General features: G+C 43.7%; 1 protein-coding gene across 6 annotated transcripts in view; it reads right to left on the reverse strand.

Annotated features, from left to right (window-relative positions):
* LOC147209132 (adhesion G protein-coupled receptor L3) overlaps positions 1-26,053 on the reverse strand; it is a 132,067-nt gene that overhangs the window by 24,094 nt on the left and 81,920 nt on the right. For all 6 annotated transcript variants that reach the window (XM_086104769.1, XM_086104767.1, XM_086104764.1 and 3 more), the window contains 10 exons: positions 23,988-24,335; positions 21,732-21,835; positions 20,159-20,344; positions 19,393-19,431; positions 11,617-11,800; positions 9,021-9,143; positions 6,250-6,455; positions 5,549-5,725; positions 1,551-1,760; positions 203-423 (listed from right to left, as the gene is read on the reverse strand). In XM_086104769.1, coding sequence (XP_085960895.1) covers positions 203-423; positions 1,551-1,760; positions 5,549-5,725; positions 6,250-6,455; positions 9,021-9,143; positions 11,617-11,800; positions 19,393-19,431; positions 20,159-20,344; positions 21,732-21,835; positions 23,988-24,335 — 1,798 coding nt within the window. The remainder of the gene's footprint in view (positions 1-202; positions 424-1,550; positions 1,761-5,548; positions 5,726-6,249; positions 6,456-9,020; positions 9,144-11,616; positions 11,801-19,392; positions 19,432-20,158; positions 20,345-21,731; positions 21,836-23,987; positions 24,336-26,053) is intronic.

Below are 26,053 nucleotides of genomic sequence, written 5' to 3' on the forward strand. Positions count from 1 at the left end.
CATTGGTTTTCATCATTTTTGGTAAACATAGGAGGTCTTTATTTTTCTTGAATGAAGGCCGCACCCGTGAACGAAGTGGCATGCGGCGTCTATTAAAGGGTTAATCCATTGGGCGTATGAAGTCAATAACAGAAGAAATAGGGTATTTTGTCAACCAATGTGAGTCGGGTATCCATTTGACATGTTCGAAACTGGTACTCACGCTCTGTCCGTGCCGTAACTGCGGTAGTCAACCGCCGCCGAGACGGCCACAACGAGGGCCGGCACCCCGTAGCCCACCAGATAGAAGTAGCGTCGACGGGAGTGCTCGCTCTCGAACACCTCCACCAGCAAGATGTAGAGCTGCACGCCCTCCAGGAACATCCAAGTGAAAGCCGCCAGGAAGAAGAAGTGCAGCAAGGCAGCGAAGACGGCACATGCGATCTGAAGGGTGGGCAGGGGGAAGGTTACTTTTTTGTTTTTTGTGTGTGTGTGCGTGTTTTGGTCATGCGATTCGATAAATGCTGATTTGCGAAGTGCTCCAGATGACCAACGTGGCACAATTTCCTTTTTGTTCCGTGTATGTTTTTGCATCGCATGGCTAGTTTGTATCATTGCGGCGGAATAATGGTAGCATGAATTCCAGACTAAAGATGCACGTAACAAATGCACAACCTGCCACTGTGTTCAGGTGGAATGCTTTAATCGGTGCCCCTTCTCTAACATTATATAGCGCATACACAGCGTTGACTAATTATGTGCGCAGTTGAACATTACTAGCTTATTTTTTCCCTGAAATTGATTCAATTAAATGTGTGAAGGCTTGAGTGGACATTAATTGTGCACCGTGAGAGAGCCATGAATCGCACCCATAAAATCTTATGGAAAGCAAAAAAAGCATTACCTTGAATGCAGAGGATACTTCCTTAAGGCATTCAAAGCCATACAGAAATGTTGCAAAAGGCTAGCTGTTAACACCCAAAAATCTTCATTGTATTTTTAGGAAAAAAAAACCAAACACATCTTTTTAAAGCACTTTTCACTTTTGAAAGTGGTTGCATGCTAAAAAAAAAAAAAAAAGGTTGTTGAGCCAACACTGACATCAGGAATAATATTACAAAGTTAAAAAAATACTGTTATCCTTATTTTATTTAAAATATATTTGGAATCATCATTTCACATGCCCGGTGGTCCAGTGGTTAGCGCATCAACATCACAGTGCAGAGGTACCAGGTTCGATTCCAGCTCCGGCCTCCCTGTGTGGAGTTTGCATGTTCTCCACAGGCCTGTGTGGGTTTTCTCCGGGTACTCCGGTTTCCTCCCACATTCCAAAATCATACATGGGAGGCTTATTGAACACTCGAAATTGTCCCTATGTGTCAGTGTGTGCGTGGATGGTTGTTCGTCTGTGTGTGCCCTGCGATTGGCTGGCCACTGGTTCAGGGTGTCCCCCGCCTACTGCCCGAAGACGGCTGGGATAGGCTCCAGTGTGAATGAAATATTGACCTACTATAGACTTGAAATGTATTTTTACAAACAGTGAGCTATTTGAAGTGATGTTGGAGTCTTACCGGCTGGTCGGCCCGATTGATCCCGACGAGGAACAGGGACTCTGCGATGAAAAGGCAGATGCACAAGTTCTTGTGGATGGTGTTGCGGTCGCTCTGGAGGCCGCGGAAGAAGCAGAAGGTGAAGAGGCTGACCAGCAGGCACACCAGCGAAAGGAGGATGCCCACCCAAGTGATGACATCCAGAAGTATGTCGTGAACCGGGTCTGTGTTCTGTCACAGAGGAAAAAGAAAACCCCATCAATCCACTTCCTGTTACCGTGTTTCTCACGAAGAGCAATAATGTTCCTCGGGCGATTCGACCTGGTGTGTGATTAATGATCCAACAGTGTCAGAAAAGTTGTTTATCTCTTTATTAACTCAACTTGCAAAGATGTGAAATGAAAAAGTCCCCCGATAAATTCTGGCGCAGAGGCAGATGATTCTAATATATGTTTCTGTGCATAAATCCTGGGAAAAAATATTTTTAAAAGCGAGGCACAGATTGCCTGAGGATTTCCCATCTGGATGCGCTATCATTACCTGACGACTTGCTATCATGATGTTAATGGGAAAGACAGATGCCAAAATATTTTTTGAAAAAGGTTGTTCCCGTGTATGAAGCTTAAGGTAGTGACATCTTGATTTATTAACTCCACATCATTACTGCCCCCAAATACTCCGGTCAGCTTTTGAGGTGCCTTAATTTCCCAGAGGGCGAGTCCTCTTTTTCAGGCTGCTGGGCAGTGATTTAAGGAGGAAAAAAAAAATTCTTCAAAAGAGACCAGTACAAGAGCAAACTACTACTAGATTTTGTTGATCACGTCTACTAGACTATCACGGCAAGTTTGATGCCTCGCACTAAAACACTGGCTTGCAGCGAAAAGCCGTTTGCGCCGCCGCGCTAGGCAGGTGCAAGGCTGATGCATCGGGCGTCACTTGCTTCATAGCATTGTGAGAGCGAAGACCCCGAGGTCGACGGGCCTAGCGAGCTGAACAAGCTCTATCCATCACACTCGAACCTTCAATTGAATGAAAGAAAAAAGGAAAAAAATAAAGAAGAACGCACAGGAGGAAGGCTGCTGCAGAAACACAGTGAAGGGCAGCGAGTGTATCTACACCTCGGTGATGGATTTACTGTGAAACGATTTCTTTATTCTTGGAGGTGGATGATGGCCGCGAGCCACTATGACTCTGCTGGGAGGGAGCGGGGGTTGCGGCGCGGGCTCAGCTCAAGGCGAGGTGCCAAATGATGCAATCTGCACCTCACCTCATGCAAAAAAAAAAAAAGCCTCCGTGATGGCAGTCCACAGAGGTGTCTTGAAAGCAGGCGGCTGTCATTTTCTGGCATTCACTCACTGTGACACAGCCCGCCCCAAGCTACTTTGGGAAATGTACACGGTGCATACAAGACTAAGCAACATTCATTCGGAATTCAGTCGGTCTGTGTATCTGCTATAGGATGCTTTCCTGGAATGTAAAAAAAAAAAACCTGCTCGCAAAGCCAGTTACACTTTGCAACAAGAATTTGGTAGGAATGTCTATTTTGAGTAGACCCCCCTCCCCAAAATAATAATAACAAAATAAATAAATACATTTGAAAAGGACAAAGGAAGTTAGCCATTTTGGTTTGAAGACACCATTTTGGCTAAGTAGCACCATCTGGAAGAAAACGACCCCCCCCCTTTCAAAAAAAAAAAAAATCAGCCCACAAAGCCAGTTTATCTCAGCAACATGAAATTTGGTTGTCATAAGTAGAAACACAACAAGCCTTAAAAGGTTGTAACCAAAAAGGCACAGAAAGTCAGCCATTTTAGTTTGAAGTGGCTGTTTTTAGATATCCTTCAAAAATAAACTTTTGTCCAATCGCGTGTCCCAGTTCTACTCGATTGTTGTAATCGTAACCCTGATGGCTGCGTAAACAAATCTCCGGTAAATATGACTGTGTCTTCCAGATTAAATGTATATTCCTTTCGGAACGATTGGGTTTCGGAGTAGAAGAGTGTTTTTGATGTGCCGCCGCCGCCGCCGATAACCTTGAGACGTCCTGTTGCCGAGCCTGGAGACATAAGCGCGACGAGATGTTTGAAATTGGTGATAAATAATCACATTTGGCGGGAGGGATTGAGAGCTTTTTAACATTTTGCGTGTCTCGACTGGTCCGCGGGCATCGGGTGAATGTCAAACAACAAGCAGTTTCCTTTTTTGCCAGGCACTGCTTTGAACAGCCCCCCCCCCTTTTTTTTTTAACCCCCCCAAATATCCGCAATTTAAAATCTGTATTTGTGGAAATGGCTGTGTATTGAGAAGAAATATGCTTTCTTGGCTCCCATTAGACACAATAATGTAAAAATTCCAATTCACATTTCAGTTGCTGAAGCTGCCGCTGACTCATTGGTGCATGGCATCTACATATTAGAGTAAATAGGGTCCTTTTTATTCTAATTAGAAGCAATCATGAGTGTGTCTGTATGAGGGAGGGGTTTCGTTTTCAGCAGCTGATGCACCTGGCCGCTAGTTGATAGGAAATACGGGATCAATGTCAAACAACAAGACGCAGGAGGACGCTTCCTTTTTTTCGCTCGGCGCCGCTTTGAACAACCTTCTTTTTAAAGCCCCTCTAATATGGCCGCTTTTGAAATTCAAATGCGCCATTTGTGACCATTTTTTGATGACGGCTCTTTGAAATTGACTCTCAAGTAGGTAGGATAAGCCCCAGGGGGAAGGCACGGAACTGCCGCTAAACTGCAACTGTTCTCGACGAACCAGTAAGTCTAAATCAGTGGCACATCCCAGCGGATGATGGAGAGGGTGATATTTGGGGAGCATCCATCACTGTCGTCGCCGGGAGAACCTCCACCGCGGCGGCGTCGGAGCGAGACGGCGACGCCAAAGGACAGTCAAGGTTGCCTTTGTTTGCGCGTACATCGGAGGCGGCGATGACAAGAGGGCGAGGACGGCAAAAGGTGCGCAATGTCGGTACGGTACACGGATGCCATCCCGACAGCTGTTCCGGCCGTCATAAATCGGCGGCCCGAGTCACACGACTCCTGGCTGTATTTCAAGCCCGCACAGGCAGATTTACGCTTTGCCAATTGGATTGACTTCACGTTGAGAGAGAGCCGTCGAGCGATACAAGATGACTTCCTTTTCATCACGCCGCACATTGCACGCAGAACGCTTTGGTCCGCAAGTGCCTCCCTCAATTATGGTTACAATGAGGACCAGTAGAGGCGGTTTGGCTTCCATTCTGTTTTTCTGAGAAATAAAAAAAGGCGAGAGTGTGATCTGATGCTATGAACGACCAAGTGATGCCGGTTACATGTTACAGAGTGGCGCACTACTTTACAATGGCTGCCATTTTGAGTGACTCGTGATCTGATTATATATCATCAAAAGTCTGATTAAAGTTACTATTCACAGACGTAAGCTGTAATTTTATGACCAATTTGGCGAGAACAGAATGTCTTTCTTCAGAGAGGACAACAGCAACTGTGCATTTTTTTTTAACCAAGCCACGGTCTGCTAAATTGATATAGCTTGCACATACAACAAAAATAAGAGGAAACAAAAAATAAAATACAGGAATAAAATGTAACTATAGTCTCTATGATGAGTCTGTGACAGATAAAAATGACAATAATAAGTACTGTTGACAAAGTGTTATCTAGCTTGAAGACAAACATTCAAAGTAGTAAAGGAGTAGACAGATTATTGTATTTATGTTAAGGGAAGTCTAGAAACACTATTTTTTCATATAAAAAATAATGATTTATGTTAAGTCAAAAAGGCAGATTTTATTTCTTTAATTTGAAAAGTACTGGAAAAATCTGTTTTCATTTCTATGTTAAGCGGTGTTGTCGGCGTCTGAGGCAAGTAACTTCGTTCCTTTTAAAATCAGAAATCAATCCTCAAGTTGTTTGAAGTCAACGAATCAATAAAGCGAGTTAATTACTTTTTCAAGGTGACTGTGGCAACGCTGGCGCGAGCAACGCTCATTCTGTCGGATGGCAGTTTCCTACCTTGACGTCCATGTGGGCCATGAGGACGGCAAAGTTGGTGAGGTGGGTGCAGGAGCAGGTTGTGTGCGTCCTGTTGTTGCCCAGCAAGCGGCAGTCCTGCGTGGACCAGTAGCCGGTCATTGTGCGCTTGGAGTAGCTCCAGAATGAACAGTTGGGGTTAAAGTTCTCCTGGGATTGCTGCGGGAGGCAGAGCGCACATTTGAGGATGACATCTCATTTTCATGCCGCACTGCTTAACATTCCGTTGATGAGCCCAACCGACGTTATTTTTAGACACCGACTTGTTTCGTATATTCATTTTTTAATATTGAATAATATAATTTTGAAATGCAAAACAGAGGTAAATGATTTCAAAATGAGTTGTTTCAACTAAATATTTTTATAGATGTACTTCAAAATAAATGAATAAAACATCATTCGAATGTCTTTTTAGAACAATAACTTTCATTTTCCTACACTGTATTAAAAATCAACAAATTCCACAACATAAAATATCAATATTTGTATTGACTTGTTTTATTCTGTTTTGTTTTTAATTTGAATAAACACCCCTGATTTCATTTCAAACTTCAAAACTCTGTTTTGATAATTACAATTTTTTTTGACAAATGCATTTCGCATTTAATGAACAATTAAAAATATATATATATACTTGAAAAGCGATTCCGTTCCCTTTTGTCACGTGCCGTGCATTTGCATACCTGCAGGTGTCTGATGGTAAAGATGACCGGGTCGGAGAGATAGACTTTATTGGCGTCCTTGTTGATGGCGGCCGTGATCACCGGCGAGTTGACGATGACGGAATAATTGGTTGCCATGGCATCGCTGCCCAACTTCATGCTGGCGTTCTCCGTGGACAAGTACACGCCGATGTGCTTGTACAGCACAAAAGCAATGCGGATCTCACCTGTGAGGGGGGCCAAGAACAAGTGCACCTCAGAACAGAGTTTACTTTTCATCTCACCCCCCCCCCCCCCCCAGAGGTGCGCACAAACCACACTTTGGGAATGCTTGGTCTAAAGTCAAGTCAAGATGGCGCCCGAGTAGGCAGCCGTCGGCAAGTGCTCTCATGAGCCTTGCTTTTTTTTTTTGTTGTCTTTTGGTTTGTTTTGTCACTTTGTGTTTGTTGTTACGTCGTGTGGACCTGATGTGGACTTTTTTCAGCATTTTTTGGCCACGACATTCATCAAGGAGGAAACTCTGTGCTTTGTGGTTGCGCCTTCTCGGCAGAATGGGTATACCAGCACTGTTTTTGCCTGGGAGGAATGTCGGCGCCATTTGACTGTCGTTGCTGGACAGTCCCGGGGCGCTTGTGTCTTGCGCCTGTTATGGGCAGCATTTTTCACAGCCCCGCTTTGTTCAGCGGAGAGATCGGTGCTGTTGAACGGTCTGCGGCTGGATGGATGTAAGGCTTGAGGAGCCGACGATGAGAAGAAAGGAGCGTTAGCGCGGAGCGCCGATGCGGATGTGGAACTGGGAGTCGCGGCTTGGAATTGAAGTGGATTTAAATGGGACAGGAGATGTGAGCCAATCTCTTTTTCGTCAACGGACGCTACAGCTTCGTGTTTGCTTTCAAAAACTTAGCTTGTAGCAGACGTGTGCACATTTTCAGCATGACGTCTCTGATCCACTGGTGAAAGGACACTTTGATCCTCTCCTCTTTCATCTATAACTGCTTCAGAGAACAAAGTGTATGCAGAAAAGTGGTGAAGATTGCACGACTGTCTGTGTCCTATGTGTTGTGTTGTGTTATTTTTGTTATTTTGACTTCAAAATGGCGCCGCGTGAGTGGCTGCCTTCCAGCAGCTCCTATATTTTGTTGTTCTACTTCTTCCTTTCATAACTTTGCTGCTGTGAATCTGGAATTTCTCCATTGCGAGACTAATAAAGGTTTTCTTATCTTATCTTAAAGCAGCCATTCCTAAAACTTCAACGCCGCCATCCGAAGTCTTCCGTTAGTCTTTGCAGTAGTTTAATAACTTAATATTCACAAACAAACCGGGCGCAACCTTCCTGAATGCCTCCCCATTGAAAAATATCCTTGACGTATACATCAAAATCAGAAATAGCTTTATTGTCATTGTACTACAGGGTGCAACAAAACGGAACAGACAAAATCGTCCAAAAGACAATGACCAACAGGAGGTTACAGAACAGGTGTCGGCCGGATCACCAAACAGACAAAAATACTCGTAATGGAGGTGGAGGGAAAAAAAGCAACCCCAGACTCATCTACTGTAAGGGGTGCAAAGTATGCATTTGGAAGAAAGAACCTTCTGACAACAGTCAACATTATAAAAGCGATTGACTTTCTGTGATTATGAGTGTGTACGCATGAGTCGTCAGTGGCAGTGAATGAGTTAGTCATGAAGCCAGATCAAAGCGTAGGACATAAACAATTCAATTTTAACCCTGCAGACCACATTTGCAAATTTGAATTAGAATTAGAATCACTTGACATCAGCTAGCCTGAACCATGAGCTCATTTTGACTCCCATTCGTATCCCTGAAAGGAAGCGTTAACACCACAATCCAAAGAGATGTACAGTTCACGGAGGCAATTCTGTGTGGTGACATCGAAAAATGGAAGAGCATACCCGCAACAACAAACAATTACTTTAAATTGCATGTTGCAGCGACCACTCATACACTGACTCTGATGACAAAGAGAGCCATTTTCCTTGTTGATCATCTCCTCCCACACTCATTCATATTCACTCCCCACCTCCTCCCTCATCTCACTTTCAATGGCAAAGTTACCCCCCGCCGTGACTTCGATCGCTCAGCGAGATGAAAGGAAAACAATTTGGGTCATATAACACTGGATGTCGGCAGAAAATGTATCGCGCCGTCCTGCGAGAACGCCGGCTACGGACGGCGGCTTTTTTCTCATCCCGCTGAGTGGCGACCGCATTTGCATTGAATGCATTCTAAAAGTGGCAAGTTCTTGCTGTATGTAAGCACCTCATTTGCACACCATTAGTGGCAGGTGTACTGTATGAGTCAATTTCTGTGACTCCGTGTACCTTCAAGTCTAATTATTGGACGAGAAGGTGGCTAAAAGGAAGGCCTGCAGTGCAGTGACATGCTGCACTATTTATATCTAGGTACATATTTGCCCAAGCGTTTGTGAATATGAGTGTAAATGGGTTTTTTTTCGGTGTATATTTGCCTTTCATTTGTCTGGCAATCAGGCCATGAGGACCAGTCCACAACTCGAATAGAATGTGGGGTCCCTCAAGGGTCCGTCCTTGAACCTCTTGACCAGCCTGTCCGCATATTCTTCAGGGCGCCAATATTGGCGATAATTTCTATGACAATAGATGCTGAAAGCTATCAATATCCCCAAGTGACAACAGTTCAAAGTCGTTTGTTTCATTCGTTAGGATTCCGTACAATACAGTAGCGCGCGAAACAGCTTGATTGGGCAGAAAACAATCAAACAGGATACAACTGGCTGAAAGGTACTTGCCGTTTCTTCCATGTTGCTTCAGTGTGTTGGCTGACAGGTGGATGGAGCTGCCCTGTCCGCCCGTTTGGGGGAATTTCAGGTCAGGCAAATTCCCGTCGGTGCTCATCCGTGCAACCTCCAACTCTGTATACACAATTAAGCCGCAATTATTTGAGGAAATGGAGAATGTTGGTCATCATGACTACCGATCATGATAATGGGAGGTTTCTATTTGAGGGAGGCGTTTATTTGGCTTCAGTGGATGATACATTTATTGTCTACTTGGGGTATGGCATTAAAATACTGTAATATACATACAAGATGTAATTCTAAACAGGAATTATTAATGGAGGAAATTTACTTGATGAAGTGAATCATCCCACACCGGGGGACTGATTGGGAGGCAGTGGCATTTACTGGGTGTCATTACAGTGCCATTAAAGATAACAATGGCAGGTGTTAATTTGGACTCAGTGGATTACACATCTAGTGATTAATTGGGACAAGGTTTCTTATTTGAGGAAATGCTGTACTGTATAACGATTGTCATCAAAAAAACAAACAACAAAACAAAACTTAACAATATGGACAACGGGAAGCATCAAATTCAGAGAGCCGTTTATTTTTTTCAGGTGATGGTGCACCAAATGCCATATTGGGTTATGGGATCAATTTTTTTCAGGGGATGATGCACCGGGTGCCTTACAGTCAGAGAGGTGTTTATTTGGGTTCAATGAAGGATGCACCAAAACACAAATTGGAGTATGGCATTATTTGAGAAAATACTGATAATTAAAATGGGAGGCGGTTATTTTGTTATAGATGATGACGCAATGAGTGATTAATTGGGGCATGCCGTCTACTTGGGAGGATTATTTACTCTAATATAGGACTCTAGATTAAGAGGTCCCTCGAATCCGTGCCTTCGTTTTTAGAATTTTGGTCTCATTTCTATTCAGCACCAGCCCTCTTGTAATTGCGTAAAAATGCTTTAGGCTAACGTGCTAATCTGCCGGAATCTGTGGGCGAGATGAGCGCACCCAGAAGGAGACAAGGACATCCATTTCTAAAAAAAAAAATAAAATAAAATAAAAAAAAGGGGGGGATCGATAATGAGTTGCAGTAATCACAGATGCTTAAATGGGCCACCTTATTCTGGTTATAGAAGGCGCGGTACAGAGCAAACAAGAGAGGCGAGGCCGAGTAAACATGTCGCCGGCACGTAATTAACAAGCGTACCGGCACGAGCTGTAAAGTCTCCCATGGGTTGAGCAGCTGACGTCTCGTTCACCTTCCGAACAAGCCTGGATTCGCCCTAATACCTCGATGAATTGTGCGGCGGATATAATAAAATCCATTCTATTAATTCGCCTCGCTGTCGCTTCCTTATGAGCCACAAGACCTATATTTTATATTTTTTGGTTGCCATAGTAGCGGGGGGGCTTAAAACTCAGAGAGGGGGTTGATGCTCTTGTCAGTTCTAGGTTGAAACTTATATTTTTTCCACCATGGAAATGATGACTCATTGTGAGAAATATTCTATTGGAGAGAGACGTTTATTTGGCTGGAGTGGAAATGGAAGGAACACCAGGTGACTAATTGGGGCGCTGAATATTTGAGGAACTATTTTCAGTGTGTAGTGGCGACCAAATTCACAGCCATGACAATGGCAGGCGTCTATTTGAGGATGTCATTTATTTTTTATTGGTGGATTGACACACCTGGTGAATAATTTGTAAGTATTTGAGGAAATAGGTCATATTAGTCATTATCACACTATTGAAAATTTGAAGTGTTTATTTGAGGCAGATGAACTTAGCGACTAATTGGGCACGGCGTCTATGAAAGGGATGTCCACTCGTCGACATAATATAGTAAATTGCTTGTCATCACAAATAAGGAAGGTAATGTCGGCTCGAGGGAGGTACATATTGGGCTTCAGTGTATGATTATTTGGGGAGGTGGGTTCTATCTTTTAAAGAAATATGCAATACTACATTCATGTTATTGTCACTAAAAATTATAATACAAGGGGGGGGGGGGGGTATTATTTGTCTACAGTGGTTGATGCACTGAAATTGGAGAACTGTCAAAATTATTTGAAGAAATATACAGTAATCCCTCGTTTATCGCGGTTAATGGGGACCAAGACCACCCGCGATAAACGAAAATCCGCGAAGTAGCGACAAATTAACATATACAGGTAAAAAAAATATATAAAAATTTAAAGTCCGCAAAAAGTCCACAAACGGCCCGCGAGAAGCCGCAAAACAACAGCGAGTCACATAGAGCAGCATATACAGTACTGTATATTTTTAAAAAAAACATTTTTTTTTAATGTTTGAAAAAATCCGGGATGCACTGAAGCCGCGATAAACGAACCACGAAATAGCGAGGGATCACTGTATTGGGCTTCGTTAACCCCCAAAATGATCATGGAAGGTGTATATTTGAGGGAGGAATTTCTTTGTCTTGAGTAGAGGATGCACCAGGAGACCAATTGGGGCACGGCATCAACTATTTGAGAAAACACTTTGTCGGTACAATTTATCACCAGAAATGATCACTCGAGGTGACTATTGGAGAGAGGTGTTGATTTTTGCGCCTGCAGACTCACGTATGTTGTCGGTGTTCTCCTGCACGACGTCGGTCTTGAGCAGGTTGTCTGCCAGTATAAAGGCTCCCTGCTCGACCGTGTCCAGTAGCGTGGTGGCCGCCCGTAGCTGCTCGCCGGTGCTCAGTTCGCGCCACGCTGCCTGAGTCTGTGGCTGGAGCAGATTGTTCACCGTCTCCACCATGGCCTGCAAGTGATTTGAATTTCAGGTCTTCATTCAAAAGATACCCTTTATTTTTCATGTCTTTTCCCAGTAGAAATACCAGTAAACGCTGAATTTCGAGAAAAAAAACAAAAACCTAGCACTATATAATAACATACTTTATAAAAACATTGAGTAATAACAAAATGAAATAAATTGTAAAGAGTTAAAATGTTTGTGCATCATGATTGATTCAATTCATTGTGCTGCTCCTTCCGGTGTGACCGCTGTGGCCACCGGGGGCAGTCTAACATGCCACAGCAGGTTCACTGTACACACTTGCCTCTGCATTAAATACAAAAACAATAAATGCAGTTCCTAAAGCTGGAAATGAAGCAAAGGCCACTCGGAAGACAAAAGCAAGAGTTGCGACACAACGCGGGTCTCGGTGGGAGTCTTTAATGGCCGTGATGGATTTTCTTCCATGCTGACATTTCCGTCACATAAAAAGCACTCAGGTGAAAAACGCCACGGCGTTGCTACGCGGCAGCCAGCGGATGAACCGGCTATTTACCGCTGGCATAACTATCCGGCGCGAGCCTCTGCCGCTCGTTAACGCCGGCGAGCGGCCATTACGCCCCGCTTTAATCCGCCAACAACAATGCTGGCGCGGGTAAAGCGGGGGAACAAACCGGAACATTTGCAAGACAAGATGAAAAATTAAGAGCCATTAAAGATTTAAAAATGCCAATGGCGATATTCGAGCATTGAATGCTAATTGGTTAAGAACATGCTGTTCATTCAAATGGGGCGAGTGACTGTACGTGTTGGCGTCTCCTTTGCTCATCTTCAAAAGCAACTTTTTGCACACACAAAATGGAAACGATTCATCTCATGAATTTTTTCCCCCCTTAAATCAGCACATTATGAAACGGACTTCGGCGATGACGTCAAAGGCGATAAGCGCCGTTGTTCGATGAGCTATCGAATTAATGCCTGATCAAAACAGGGACGGAAAGCAGCCTGAAGAGATTTTCTCACCAGGCAGTTATTCGAGAGGAGGTGCTCATTTTTAAGTATATTCTCACAATTTATTTTCAAAATGTAACGGTAAACCCCCCAAAAATATTTGTAGAAGCAATTAGTTGTATTTGAGATAGGGAAGATGTTTATTTGCAAGGGCGTTCTCATTTTTTATGAAGTCTTTTATCAGTATCTTGCATAATTTACCTGCACCGTAAATACATTGTGCAAAGTAGCCCTCATTTTTGATTGCATTCTTGTATCGGTAGATTTTTTTAGGTAGGAAAGGGATTTTTTTTTTTGCAGAGGAGGCTCTCGTTTTGATCTACGGTCTTGAATCTGTGTACTGTCTAATTTAATTGTACAATAAAATAAACGGTTTGCACAAGGTAAAAGTATATTAGAGGGATATTAGGCATTTATTAGAAAGGAGGCCCTCATTTTAAATTGAATTCTTATATAAGCATACTGGTATATACAATTCACCCAGATCACTAACAAAAATATTCATACCAAGCATAGTAGTGGTCGATGGAAAGTTTATTGGAAAAGAGGCCTTTGTTTTTTTTCCCAAATGCATTTTTTATGAAACATTTTTAAAAAGTTGTATTTTGGAGTGACAAGGTTATTCTACTACACGAGTATTTAGACAATGGAATCAGACTCGAAGATGTAAGGTGTTTCTTGGAGAGGAGACCCTCATTCGTCATCGTCTTATATTGCCACATCAGATTATGCCAATTTATTTCCGTGATCATATCAGTTGTGCAAGGTACTGAAAAACGCATGGTGGGATTTTTATTTCATTCTTTTCCCACAGAGGGTGCATTTATGTGGGGCATGGTGGCCCCGATTTGCGGATGATTATAGTATCAGCCTGGATGCATTGCAACCCCACCTAAACCTCCACAACACGGATGTAACGATTCATTATTTGCTGCAATCACACCTTATGTGCCAGAGACGCAGGTTGAGTTGCTCTCAATTAAAGAGGCTTTCTTTTTCTTTTAACACTGCCTCTTCAGGCAACTGACATTTGCCTTGCCTTTGTTCTCCACAACAGGAAATAAATGCCTGACATGGGAGATGATGGACGCACAGACTGAGTTTGGGTTAGTTGTCATGCGGAACATAGACAGCGGTGCGCAACGGTTGCAAATATGCAAACAAGGCTCTCATGAAACCAGAAAATGGCTTTCAATTGTCTTCACTAAACCGTGGCATCACTTCAAATCAAATCAATACAAAGGAAATACATGAAATCGTAATACAATAAAATACATTTAATTTATGTCACGCATATAATCATAAATAATCCGTTTGTTTTGTTATGTTCATCATTTTATTTTAAAGATTTATGAATTAAGAAATAAAATAAAAGTAATGTATTACAATAAATTTAAAATCTATAAGTAATATATATTCATTGTAATAGAATGTATTACTCGTAACACATTTATCACATTTTATTCATAAAATTAGTTAAAATATAACTCTAATAATGATACATTTACCTATATATAACTTTGCATTTCATAGTGTAATTATATAAACTATTTTTGAACAATCAAGCTGTGGCGCAATTGGGAATAAGGCAAACACAAATCACCTAAATAGACCTAACACAATAAATAGGTGAATATATGAACATATATCGAATTTGACTCAACAAAACAAAATGAAATGACATGTAATATTTTACGATTAAATTAAGATGAAAATACTTTAATCATACAGAACATATTCTGTTGCACATTTTTAGATCCAAGTTCGAATTTGTCGTGAATCATCCTTACTTCCCTGACAAGATGCGATTTTAAGTTTGAGGAAACGCTCGTGTTGAAGCAAACGACTGATAATCTGGTGTGAAGCGCTGCAACGCGTGCTCCATTTAAATGAGACAGACATTAGCCAGTCGCCTGGCGCCAGTCCAGGCCGGCCTGCACTGTGTTGTCTTCTATTTGCACCACGCGGATTAATGAAATCAACTCGGGGGGGGTCTGGGGAATTGCTTTTCTGATCTTGGATCCCCTGGAATTCCCCCCCCCCCCCACCACCACGGCAGGATCCTCACACTCGATTTCTCTCAGTGACGGGGATTGAAAGGAAGACAAAACAAGGGAGGGTAAACTTAGACATCGCGTGAGCCTCGTTTTGACCTGTTCTCCTTTACGGAGTTGCTTTGTGAGAGGCTGTCTGATTTGTTGCCATGGCAATAATGGAAATGCTATCGCCCCGACGACGTGACGGTGTGCCGTCAATGCAGGTGTCATTAAGGTCAGGTTACAACATATTGCTGTCTCCATCAATGCGATGAATTTTATGGCGAATCAGACGATTTCACCGCCATGCTTCGATCATATGCAATGACGGAAATCAAATCTCTTTTAGTGCTATGGTGAGGGTGACACAATGTCTCACTGAGGGGTAGCCATACGATAAGGTCGGTAGCCAAACATGCGTTCGTGCGTGCGCTCCTTCGCAAGATCGCACCCCCCCCCCCCCCCCCCCACTCTGTGACGGACATTGTTTATCATACCTTCCGCAGTTAAGCTTTCATGAAATCAAATTCATGACATGTGATGCTGTTTATCAAATATATCCCTGTTACTAGCTTTGGGGGCAGAATTATTTCCAAAAGTCCACTCAAAATGGCCAAAATTTTGAGTGGACTTTGAAGCAGCCACTTTAAAATTTAAAGTGGCTGCTTCAAACTAAAGTGGCAGACTTCCAGCTAATGTTACATCATAGGTCCTTGAGATTTTTTTTTTGTGGGTCTTGCGAATTTCTCCATTGTGAGGCAAATAAAGGTTTTCTTATTCTTATTCTTATGATGATAGACACACCTACTCGAGTTCATGTTGCTCAGTGAAACAGGCTCTGAACTTTTTTTTAATGCCCCAAATTACTTTAATATGACCACTTGAAACTGAAATCGCCGACCTGATGTTTGTTTTACTGCATGAGTCCTTTTTTGTGGATCTAGAAACGCAAATGGCAACCAAATTGGCTGTTGCTACGCAAAAATGGCTTTGCGGGGCTTCACAAAAGGTGATTTATTTGGCCCACGACGAAGAAACGAAGCAATGATGAGGAAAAAAAAAACGCTGGAGGAGCTTCATGTGGACTGATCGCCACGCCTCTCATGTGAATATCTTCATTAATGTACTGGATAACGAGTCTATGTTAATGGAGTGTAAAATCCACAGTCAAATAAATATGTTATGAACGGTGACGCCATTCCGAAGGGAGGGAAGAAAAAAAAAGTCCTACTTTTAAGACTCCGATTAATCAGGCAGAACTCTCTCGCACTGCAGGCCAGATGAGCTTTCTGTTTACGAGGATATCTTCATCTTCCGACAAATTGAGTTGCGGGAGGTGCGGGAGGGGGGGGGGGGTGTTCTTTTATCATCGAGCCTCCCTGGAAGGTCACGCCGCCCCGCCGTGACACTCCCCCTGGTCATCCTCGCCAACAAAGGTGTCGCTTTAATGAGGGGCTTCAAAATCCTCCCTGGGTCCTACAAAGTCACACTTGCTTGGTTCCTACTAAGGCATGAGATGTTTTTCATCTTCTGTGGCGGATATTTTGCCTGCAGCCTCAACTTCCCGTCAAGCCGACTAAACGGAAGAAAGCTTTCGGAGGTGCTCGCTAAAACATGGACGGACGTAATCGCCGTAATTGGACACCATTAATATATCCTCCGGGCGCCATTTTTACCGCGTTTGCTAGCAATCAAAAGGGCGCTTTCCCGCACAACACGGTGAGGTGATCATTATGTGCTCTGTTGTCAAAGCGTCATGTTCACTGGGATTAAATTGGCTGTGATACACGGCCTGAGAAATCACACGCAGAGTTCAACGACTGGAAATTTTTTAAAATTCAGCCCCTGAAGCCAGCTCCACTCAGCTGCATGAAATTTGGTAGGCATTTCTATTATGAGGAGACCTCCCAAAAAAAGCCTCAAAGATCCAACTCAGAGAACATAAACAGAATGTTTTCCATTTTGATTCAAAGCGGCCATTTTAGGGTCATTTCCTGGTGGGCCCTTCCGACATGAATTTGGAGAATGGAGCTTTGATGAGGGCAGCAACACTGGTCGACTGTTGAGCACGTACGCCTCACAGTACAGCGATACGCCTACTGCTCAAAGACGGGTGAGATCGTCGCCGGCTCACGCTCGCGACCCTCATGAAGGTAAGCGGTTTCGGATAATGGGAGCTTTGATGGATGGATGGAGCTTGTTTGACTCTTGATCGAGCAAAATTCAAACCCCAAATCTCATGTTGCCGAGTAAGACTGACTGTACTTGTCTATCATGAGTAGACCCACAAAGCAGCAAAGTTTGATGGCTCGCCATAGATCACAAAACTCTAAAAACAAAATTGAGACCCCAGAGCCACATTCACTTAGCTACATGAAATATGGTTGGCATGTCATGAAAACAAAAACCGTTTGATTCAAAGCAGCTACACAAACCCCTCCAAAGACGACGAAGACAGACAAACTGTAGTTTTGTTTTCATGATTTATAAGCACAACTTTAACCACGATCGACTAACTTTTCATGGTTCCTAAAAAAAAAAAAGAATGATGACAGCAAAAATGTCACCCGGAGGGAACAAATCAAACGCACTCTGCCAGAGGCCTTGCAAAGTAGCTGAGTGTTGCGATCGAGGCGGCTTCCCAAAATTGGGACACTCATTCATTATGTATCAGGACCAATCATAACATGCCAGGACCTTAGCCGACTTTGGCGTTGTCTTACTTACTGAAGCCGTCCATTTGGTTTTGGTGGCTAAAAGCTTTCCGTTGGGTGAATACTGTAGATCAATGTAGTTCAATCAAGTTCGACAGAAATCAACTTGAAATTGAAACGAAATTGGAAAGGGAATTCAAAGGACTGTTCCAGGCATCCATAGCAAATGTATAATGTTGCTAGCTACGCGTACAACAATCTGTCAGGAACGAGACGACAACGTATTACAAATTACTTCCTGGCAAAAGTAACGAGAGCAGCGATTCCCGACGACTACGTCACGAGAGATTATCGTATTTTCACGACTATAAGGCGCCATTAAAAGTCTAAAATTTTCTCCAAAATGGACAGGGTGCCTTATGATGCGGAGCGTCTTGTCTATGCGCTGAGTTCCAAAACCTGACTGACAGCCGACACGCTGTTTATATAGAGAAAAGGCGGAAGTGACTGTGGACAGGCATGCGGCAAAGAAGTCGGCCAATCAGTGAAGGGTGGGCGTGTATATATACATATATGGAGAGAAAGAGAGAGAAAAGGCAGACGTGAGTGACAGACATGCGGGGAAGCAGTCCGCCAATGAGTGAAGGGTGGGCGTGTAAGTGGACGCTAAAGGGACGCTACAAGCAGGTACCAACACCTGTATAGAGTGTGGCTATGTGCATTGTTGCAAAACAACTTCGGTTTTGGTTTCTAAGAACCCCCGAAAATAAATTCTACAAAGAGACACGCCTACGAAGCTCAGTTCAAACTTCAAGCCATCGGTTATGCTTTTGGCATGCGTGCCCATCTCACAGCAGCGGTGAAAAACCAAGTCAAGCAAATGAACTCTGAGCTTGCCGTTATTCCCGGAGGCTTGACTAAAGAACTCCAACCGCTGGACATCGGCATCAACCGGGCGTTCAAAGTAAAGTTGCGAGCGGCATGGGAACAATGAATGATCGATGGCAAACACAACTTTACAAAGAGTGAGAGGCAGTGCCGGGCGAGTTACGCCACAATTTGCGAATGGATTGTGGCTGCTTGGACGAACGTGTCTGCTTGCACTGTTGTTCCGAGTTTTTGGCAAAGCCGGCATCATTTCTGTGGAGCCACATGGCAATGAGAGTGACTGACAACGAGAGGGAACACGGGGTTTTTGATGGATTACCGGTACTTGCACAATTGTTCAATTCTGATACAGAGGATGAGGACTTTGATGGATTTCTGGGTGATGATTGATCGAAAAACGTGAGTACATTGTACGATGGCTAAATAAAATACAACGGAACTCAGTTTTGCTTCGTTGCCTTTTTAAAAACGTGTTTTTAGCTTGTATCTGTATGTCTTGGCATGCTACCGTATGCTACAAGCTAACGTGTTTTTAGCGTGCGCGCATGCATGCCGTATGTTTAAGCTGGCGTATGTTTTACCACTTTAAAATCGCGCCCAATAATACAGTGCGTTTTGTCTATGTGTAAAATACAGAAATAGCACCCATTAATGAGACTGCGCCCAACCATACGGTGCGTCGAATGGTCGTGAAAATACGGTAAGTGTGCTGCAATGGATCATCCTATACATGTATGGTCATAAATTACAATTTACATACCACAAATCAGGAACAATTGTTCATCGATCTATGCCCGTCATGAATGGCAACAGGCAGAACTATTAAATGAGCTTCCACTAGAGGGCAGAATGTACAATTAACTTTTGGATCCACCTTTTCCCTTTCACGCAACAGAAAGCTTTTACACACGTAAATCCATACTTCATAATTTCTTTCGACTCTAGATGCCACCGAACAAGCATTGGAAGAGCGTGAGGGTGAAATTGATCAATGGCACGGATGAAAAATGGAAAAAAAAAATCCACATACCTGCACGTAGAAACGGCATGAGCGCTCTCTCTTCTGCAGCTGTCAACCAGACAAAAGGGCAATTGTAAGCAGAAGAAGGCAAGTATGTCGGGCCAGAGGAAGACATTCATCACCGCGCGTCATGCCGCAACTGGAGAAACTTCACAGACCGAGTCCAAGTTGCCAGCCAGACACCCCACTGACTTACACTCACAACTCTGGAGACGCGAGTGTTTCTAGCCCCTAAATAGGTTTGCCAATGAAATGTCCGGTGCATAAATCCAAGCCATTCAAAAGCCAATCGACTTTTTGGGCTGTTTGCTCATCATTACATTAGCAACGGAGGAAAAATGAGACTTGATCAGAAAGGAGTGTCATAAAATCCTCGTTCCTGCCTCCCTCTTACACGATGCTAAAAATCTCAATGGGGACATCTGCGTCTGGAGTCCGGAACAGGTGTTGTTCTGAGTGAAGCCAATTAACGGCGGACGATTTGAATTTCACTGCCGATCGCAATTTGCTTTTGGCCGCTCAGCAGCTACGCAGGAATTATGGCTGGGCTCTACGACCAATCAATGCAGGGGATAAATGGGCCGCAATGGCGAGCGCGGACCAAGGATAGGACCACTTCACCCCTGCTGCTGGGGTGAATACCAATGAAGGCGGCGAAGAACAGAGCCGATCTTCATGAGGAGGATGCCCTTTGTCATCAACGGGGCAATGGAATTGATCTCGCGCCAGTTGCGATGCGATCCGCCACACGATCAGACGCGACGAGTCGGAATACCTTGTTGAGGCTCCGCGCCGCGCTGTCCTTCCCACCCGGCGTGAGGTTGCGTAGCTGGACGTCGAGGAGATCCACCAGCTGAACCATGGCCCTCACCGTGAACGTGATGTCCCCCGCCTGCAGGTTGCTCTTGGTTTGCTCGGCCAGCTCCCGGGCGATCACCGCCGCCGTCTCGCCCGCTTTCAGCTGAAACGGCAAGCGGCGGAACAAATGAGCGATGATGGCGGGCAAGCGCGCCTTGGCTTCCCACCTGCGGCAAATGAACGGCCTATTGCCTCGCGGCAGCTGCGGATGACGAATGGCGACACACAAAACGCAAATGAATGCTGTTTAGCCTTTGCGTTGAGCGGCGTCGCTGCTTCCGTAAACTCGGTTAATGCCGCGTGTACACTGGGGGCAATATGGCACGCAATTATGAAATTGCAAACTATTAGTGAGGGATCTCCCTTGATGGTGTTATGCCGTTATGAAAGTAATATACAAAAATGTTGCCGCCCCAGGGAGGAAGGGGCTATAAGACCGACGGTTTCTCGGTGCTTCTATGCATTTTAAATTTACCGACATCTGCTTTGAGTGAGCTCAAGGATTAGGGCGGATTGTGCACCTTTATTAAGTCACCCACTGGCAGCCATTTTCAAGCAGCAGAGTTCCTCTTATTGCTCACAGTTTCAGCGCATTTTAACTGAACTTTCATGACCCACAAAATATTGTGTTCCGTGAGAGCATAGGCGGCAGAGGTACTCTTTTCCATTTTTTTTTTAATTCTTTAGTAGTCAGCACTACAACTCTCAATTCAACTCCGCTTTACTCATGCAACCCTTTAAAACCAACCGCAGCTGCATACAAAGTGCTGTAAAATAAATTGACATATGAAAACAAAGGCGGTCCAAACCAATTAATAACAGAATTCACACAATAAAACACTAAAACAATGTCAAGCTTAGTCGAAAAGCCGACGCATAAAAATGTGTTGAGACGGGTTTTTAAAGATGAGAAGCGAGGGGCCTTGCCTAATGTTTGCGTGAAGGTCATTTCACCTAACACACTGGTCTCGTGTTTCTTTTCATTAAAACAAAAATTGTTTTCCAGGCTTTTTAATGAAAAGAAACACGTTAAGCCCAAGACCTGTTTCTTCAACATTGGGTCTCATACTTTTTGTGTTTTTTGATACGTTTGGAATATTTGGCGCATTGTTGCGTTGCCTCTGGTTAGACTGGGTAAGTGTACCGAATGTTCTGCCTTGCGGGACCCCCGTGAACAAACCTCGCCATGTTTCATTCAGCAATATGGTGATAATGATCAAGTGTGATAATTTGGCTCACTCTGACTGTGACTGTCAAGATGAGCTCTTTTTTTTTTTTTTTTTTGCCACACAGCTGTTGATTAGACGCTCAAGCGCCTTCACGCTACCACGTCCCTGCAGCTAATCAATAACATTAATTGAGCAATTAAGTGCAGACAAAGGAGAAATAGTCAGAAAATCTTAAGGTCCTCGGAGTATCTTTGATTTGCATTGTGCTTTTTTTTTTTTTTTTTTAAAGGGGGCCAACAGGACTTGAAGGTGTTTGGATACCTTCTGGCTGATGATGTTGACCCAGGGGGACATGCAGTTGGTGAAGTTGGGCCCCTGAGGGTCCCAGTAGCCCTCAGGACCCACGCACGAGTAGGAGGCCACGCCTGAGAGAAGAAGGCATAACAAAACCCTCATCAAACCCCCGGCACTTGAGACAAGAGATTTTGGAGTGCACGAAAAAAAAACACAAAAGAGAAGAGCAACGAGAGAAAGAAGAAAAGGAGAGAGACAAAATAGGAGCCAATTAATAGATGAGGAAATGAAACCATAAAAAATGGAAAGTCAAAGAAGAAAGGGGAGACAACTCAAGAGAAAGAATAGAGTGGGAGGAAAAGAAAGAAGAGCAAAAGAAGGAAAAGAGCCAAAACAGAAGAGAAAAAAGGAAGAGAAAAATAACTTGGGAAGCCACAGTGCTGTCATCAGAAAAGAGACGAGTGAAGAGAAATGGGGAAAAGGAAAAAGAAAAGGAAAAGAAAACAAGAGAACTGCAATGTGGAAAACAAAACCCAGCAAATAAAGAAAAAAAGAAACAAAAAAACAATCAGAAAGAGCAAAGAAAGTCGAACAACAGCAAAGAAAAAGAAATTCCGAGCCGTAACACTGTCGATAAAAAAAAGTCAAAAGGACAGAAAAATTAAAAAGAGCAAAGACCAACAAGGAAAAAAAGGAAAAGGCGAGGAAATAAACAGAGAAGAAATTGAAAAACAAAACAGGAATATAATTTAAAACATCTAAAAACAAGTGAAAATAAAGAAAAGATGATTAAAAATTAACATCCAACAAACAAAAAGAAAAAAAGCAAGGATCAATTATAGCGCTACAACATTCATCGTGTCTACTTATTAGGTTTAAGCTTTCTTTTTTCCCCCAGACAATGTTTTTTTTTTTTGTGAACCGAAAGATCAATTATGAACTAACCAAGTCATGCAAATGCATCACAGTTTTAACTGCATGCACATCAAGAAATTCAAATGACAAAGTAAAACAGGAAGAACAAAGCAAGCCGAGTCTTGTGTGTCCTTGTTCGTACTTGGCCGCTCCGGGCTCGGCTGCTCGACTCAGATGAGGCGCACCAACCCATCCATTTTGATTGACATATAATTTCCTTGCCCTGTCCACCTTAGACAGACTTATGTTTGATGGCTTCATGAGATAAGAGAGTGTGTGTGTATGTGTGTGTGTGTGTGTGTGTGTGTGTGTGTGTGTGTGCGCGTGTGTGTGTGTGTGTCATCTGGTCGTCTGGAGAAAAACCTGCAGGGGGACAATATGGCCTTGGCTCCTTTCTCAGTACGGTGGGACACGGCGACCCTCTGCCCCTCCCTGTTATCATGGATGTGACTGTGGTATTCTCACTTTTTGGAGCCACATGACCTGACTGACATTGAGACATTGGTTTTTAAAGTTTACCGTGGATGAAATTGGTCTTACTTCAATATGCAGATGCATAACGTGCGACGTGCCCAGGAAAACAACCACACTTATGCTTGACTAACGCCGTGGCATCCGCGACTGACTAACTAGCCAGCTGACAAACTCACTCGCTACCATTTTCCTCCAATTCATGATGAATTACAAGCGGTCAGACAATGTCTGAGAACTACAATTTGCTTGAGTGACATCACCGCATCTGCGAGCTAACAGGCAAAAATACCCCACTAGCTAGCTAGATAACAATTAGCTAAATGTTATCTTGAATTCCGAAGAATTAGCCGAACAAGTATTCAAGTTAACTCATTCAAACGCAGCCATTCTCACTGGAGCAACTCCCTCAATCCCAACGTTTTACTGGATTTTGACTGAAGGCCCACAAAATATTTGGTTTTAATGCTATTTAAATATGGAGCCTACCAAAATAAAGTTTGGACTCTCTTCTTTCAGCAGCTTCTTATTTTCTATCTGTTTCCATTCTTCAGCAATCAGCATTACAAAATTCCTGGGCAAAAAACTGCATGCATTTCAAGCATGTGACGCACTACTGCCACCTACTGGTCGCTTTTTTTTACATGATTTACAATGCATCAGACCCTCCTCCTCTCTATGACGCAAAAAAAAAGGCTTAAGACGTACAAGTACGTCCTTGGTAGGCGGGGCCTAATTTTAAAAAGACGTACAAGTACGTATTGTGGAATTAAAGAGTTGTGCTGACCACCACCGTAGCATGTGCTAGCTAGCTTTTGTTTCAGTAGAAGCCATATAATATCATCCAGTATATTTCTTTATATTTAGATGATGTGTATAGGAGAAAACAAAGATCACCTATGGTCCCAGGAGGACAGGGCATCTTGGCAACCACTCCCTGTCCGGTCTTGGGCCAAGAAATGTCGAGCATGACCAGAGGATTACAGTACTCCGCCCTGACGTTGGGAAGCCTGGAGGAAGGTGGCAACCGTTCGTCGTCTCCCGTACCCAGTCGCCCCACTGGCGTTTGGGCCCGCGGGGGGCCCGGTGCACCCGTTGAAGAGGTGGTGGCAGTGGTGGTGACCAATTTGTTGGTGCCCGTCCTGGCTGCTGTGAAGGTGACGGTGGTGGTGGTGGTGGGATGAGTGGTGGTCCTCGTGGTGGTGGTCGTCGTGTCCATGTAGACCATCACGGAGGATGAAGACTCTGGATTGGGATTTGGGGTTGGGGTGGGGTCAAAATCATGTGTTTACACACCATTAGGTCATATCAAAACTACATTAGGTTTACTTGGACATCACCGTGAGTGGGTCGGTTCATATCTTGGAAATGGCAGATAAACCCTGCAAATGTATGCAACTCAATAGACTGAGCTTCAAAACTGCGACAAAGTGCGCAAAGTTGATGCCTCCCATTCTTGAATATATTTGGAAAACAGACACAAAACGTTCATGGGTGCTGTGTTCCAGTGCAAACATCCGAATAGACTTTCCCCGTCTTCCCTTGTGAACATCAACAACTAAGTTTAGTGTTTTCATTAGAGGTAGTTTAGTGCTGGATGCTTTGTCAAGAACAGACCTGGTTTTGAAAAATTTACCATGGATACCAAAAAAAAAAAGAGCAATGCGTTGGAGCATTGCTTCTCACACTGCATTTTGAACAGTCTCAAGAAGGGGCTTGAAAAACTGTTGCAAAAGCTCCAAACGGCAAATGAATGCGACAACCCCACCCATCACTCCACTTTGCCACATCCAACATGGCGGCAACATTGACATCCAATTCAGCGCTCAAGGCGGGGTCGACCGTTATACAGTATGACGCGTGAACCAAACTGGTGCGCTTTTCGCGAACCCCCACTGGCATAGCTAATACACTTTCAGCTGTGTTGTTGAAACACAGGTTGGAATGCTGCTATTTGTGGACCTCCATACACGAGACAAAGCGGGACCCCAATTTCCCAGATGTGATGGCCACTCCGGGAGGTGCTGGCTAATGAGGTTGTTTACCTGAGACGAACTGCCATCCTGGTAAACGCCGACAAATGTGCACAGGCACTGCAAACTCATCGAAACGTGTCCAAAAAAAATGCAGTCCGGCTGATAATGGACTTGATTATGTAATGTTGTGCCGGTACTATAAATTAATTCGTATCTGCATCTCTATACTGATGTAAAAAAAAAAAAAGAAGCAATCTTTAATGCTAATAATAACACATAACACCACAGTTGGGCAAACAAGTAGCATGTAGCAGCTAATGAGTGTCGTATTAGCCTCAGATTTGTTCGTCAACATCTCTCAAATGAAGAGCTTCCGTTGACATTGAAGATGAAATTCTACTAACCGAGCAAGATTCACCCGAGCATTGCACATGCCGAGCAAACATAAAGAAGCTCCATCATCCCACAGGTTGTTTGACAGTCCCACCCATCACTAGAACGTTAATAAAAAAGCCCAAACATTTAACATCGTGGACGACATCAGCGCGCAGATTCCACAAGCATCTATCTCGCTGGCGAGAGCGCCCGCCCCTCGCCGTCTCTGCAATAAGTACATTATTCATGACTGGCCGTTGCGCATTTACATTTGAGGAGGAGTGATGACGACCTCAAACAGAGCGCATCCGGCTCTCGGTAAATAGCAGCGTCAATTTAGTCGTAATTGAAATGAGCAGGCGGCGCTCACATACTGAAAATGGGTCATTGCAGAAATGGAGGACATTGAAATGAAATTTCAAAGAATCCATGCAGAAAATAGAGGGTAAAAAAATGCTTTATAATTAGAAATGTCCTGAGACATAATGTAACCGGAGCTGTAGAAAAAGTAAAATTGATAAATGTAGTTTAAAACAGGGCGGCCCGGTAGTCCAGTGGTTAGCACGTCGGCTTCACAGTGCAGAGGTACCGGGTTTGATTCCAGCTCCAGCC

The sequence above is a fragment of the Hippocampus guttulatus genome, chromosome 2 (assembly GCF_054856545.1).
Source record: "Hippocampus guttulatus isolate MCC_2025c chromosome 2, RoL_Hgut_1.0, whole genome shotgun sequence".
Taxonomy (NCBI): domain Eukaryota; kingdom Metazoa; phylum Chordata; class Actinopteri; order Syngnathiformes; family Syngnathidae; genus Hippocampus; species Hippocampus guttulatus.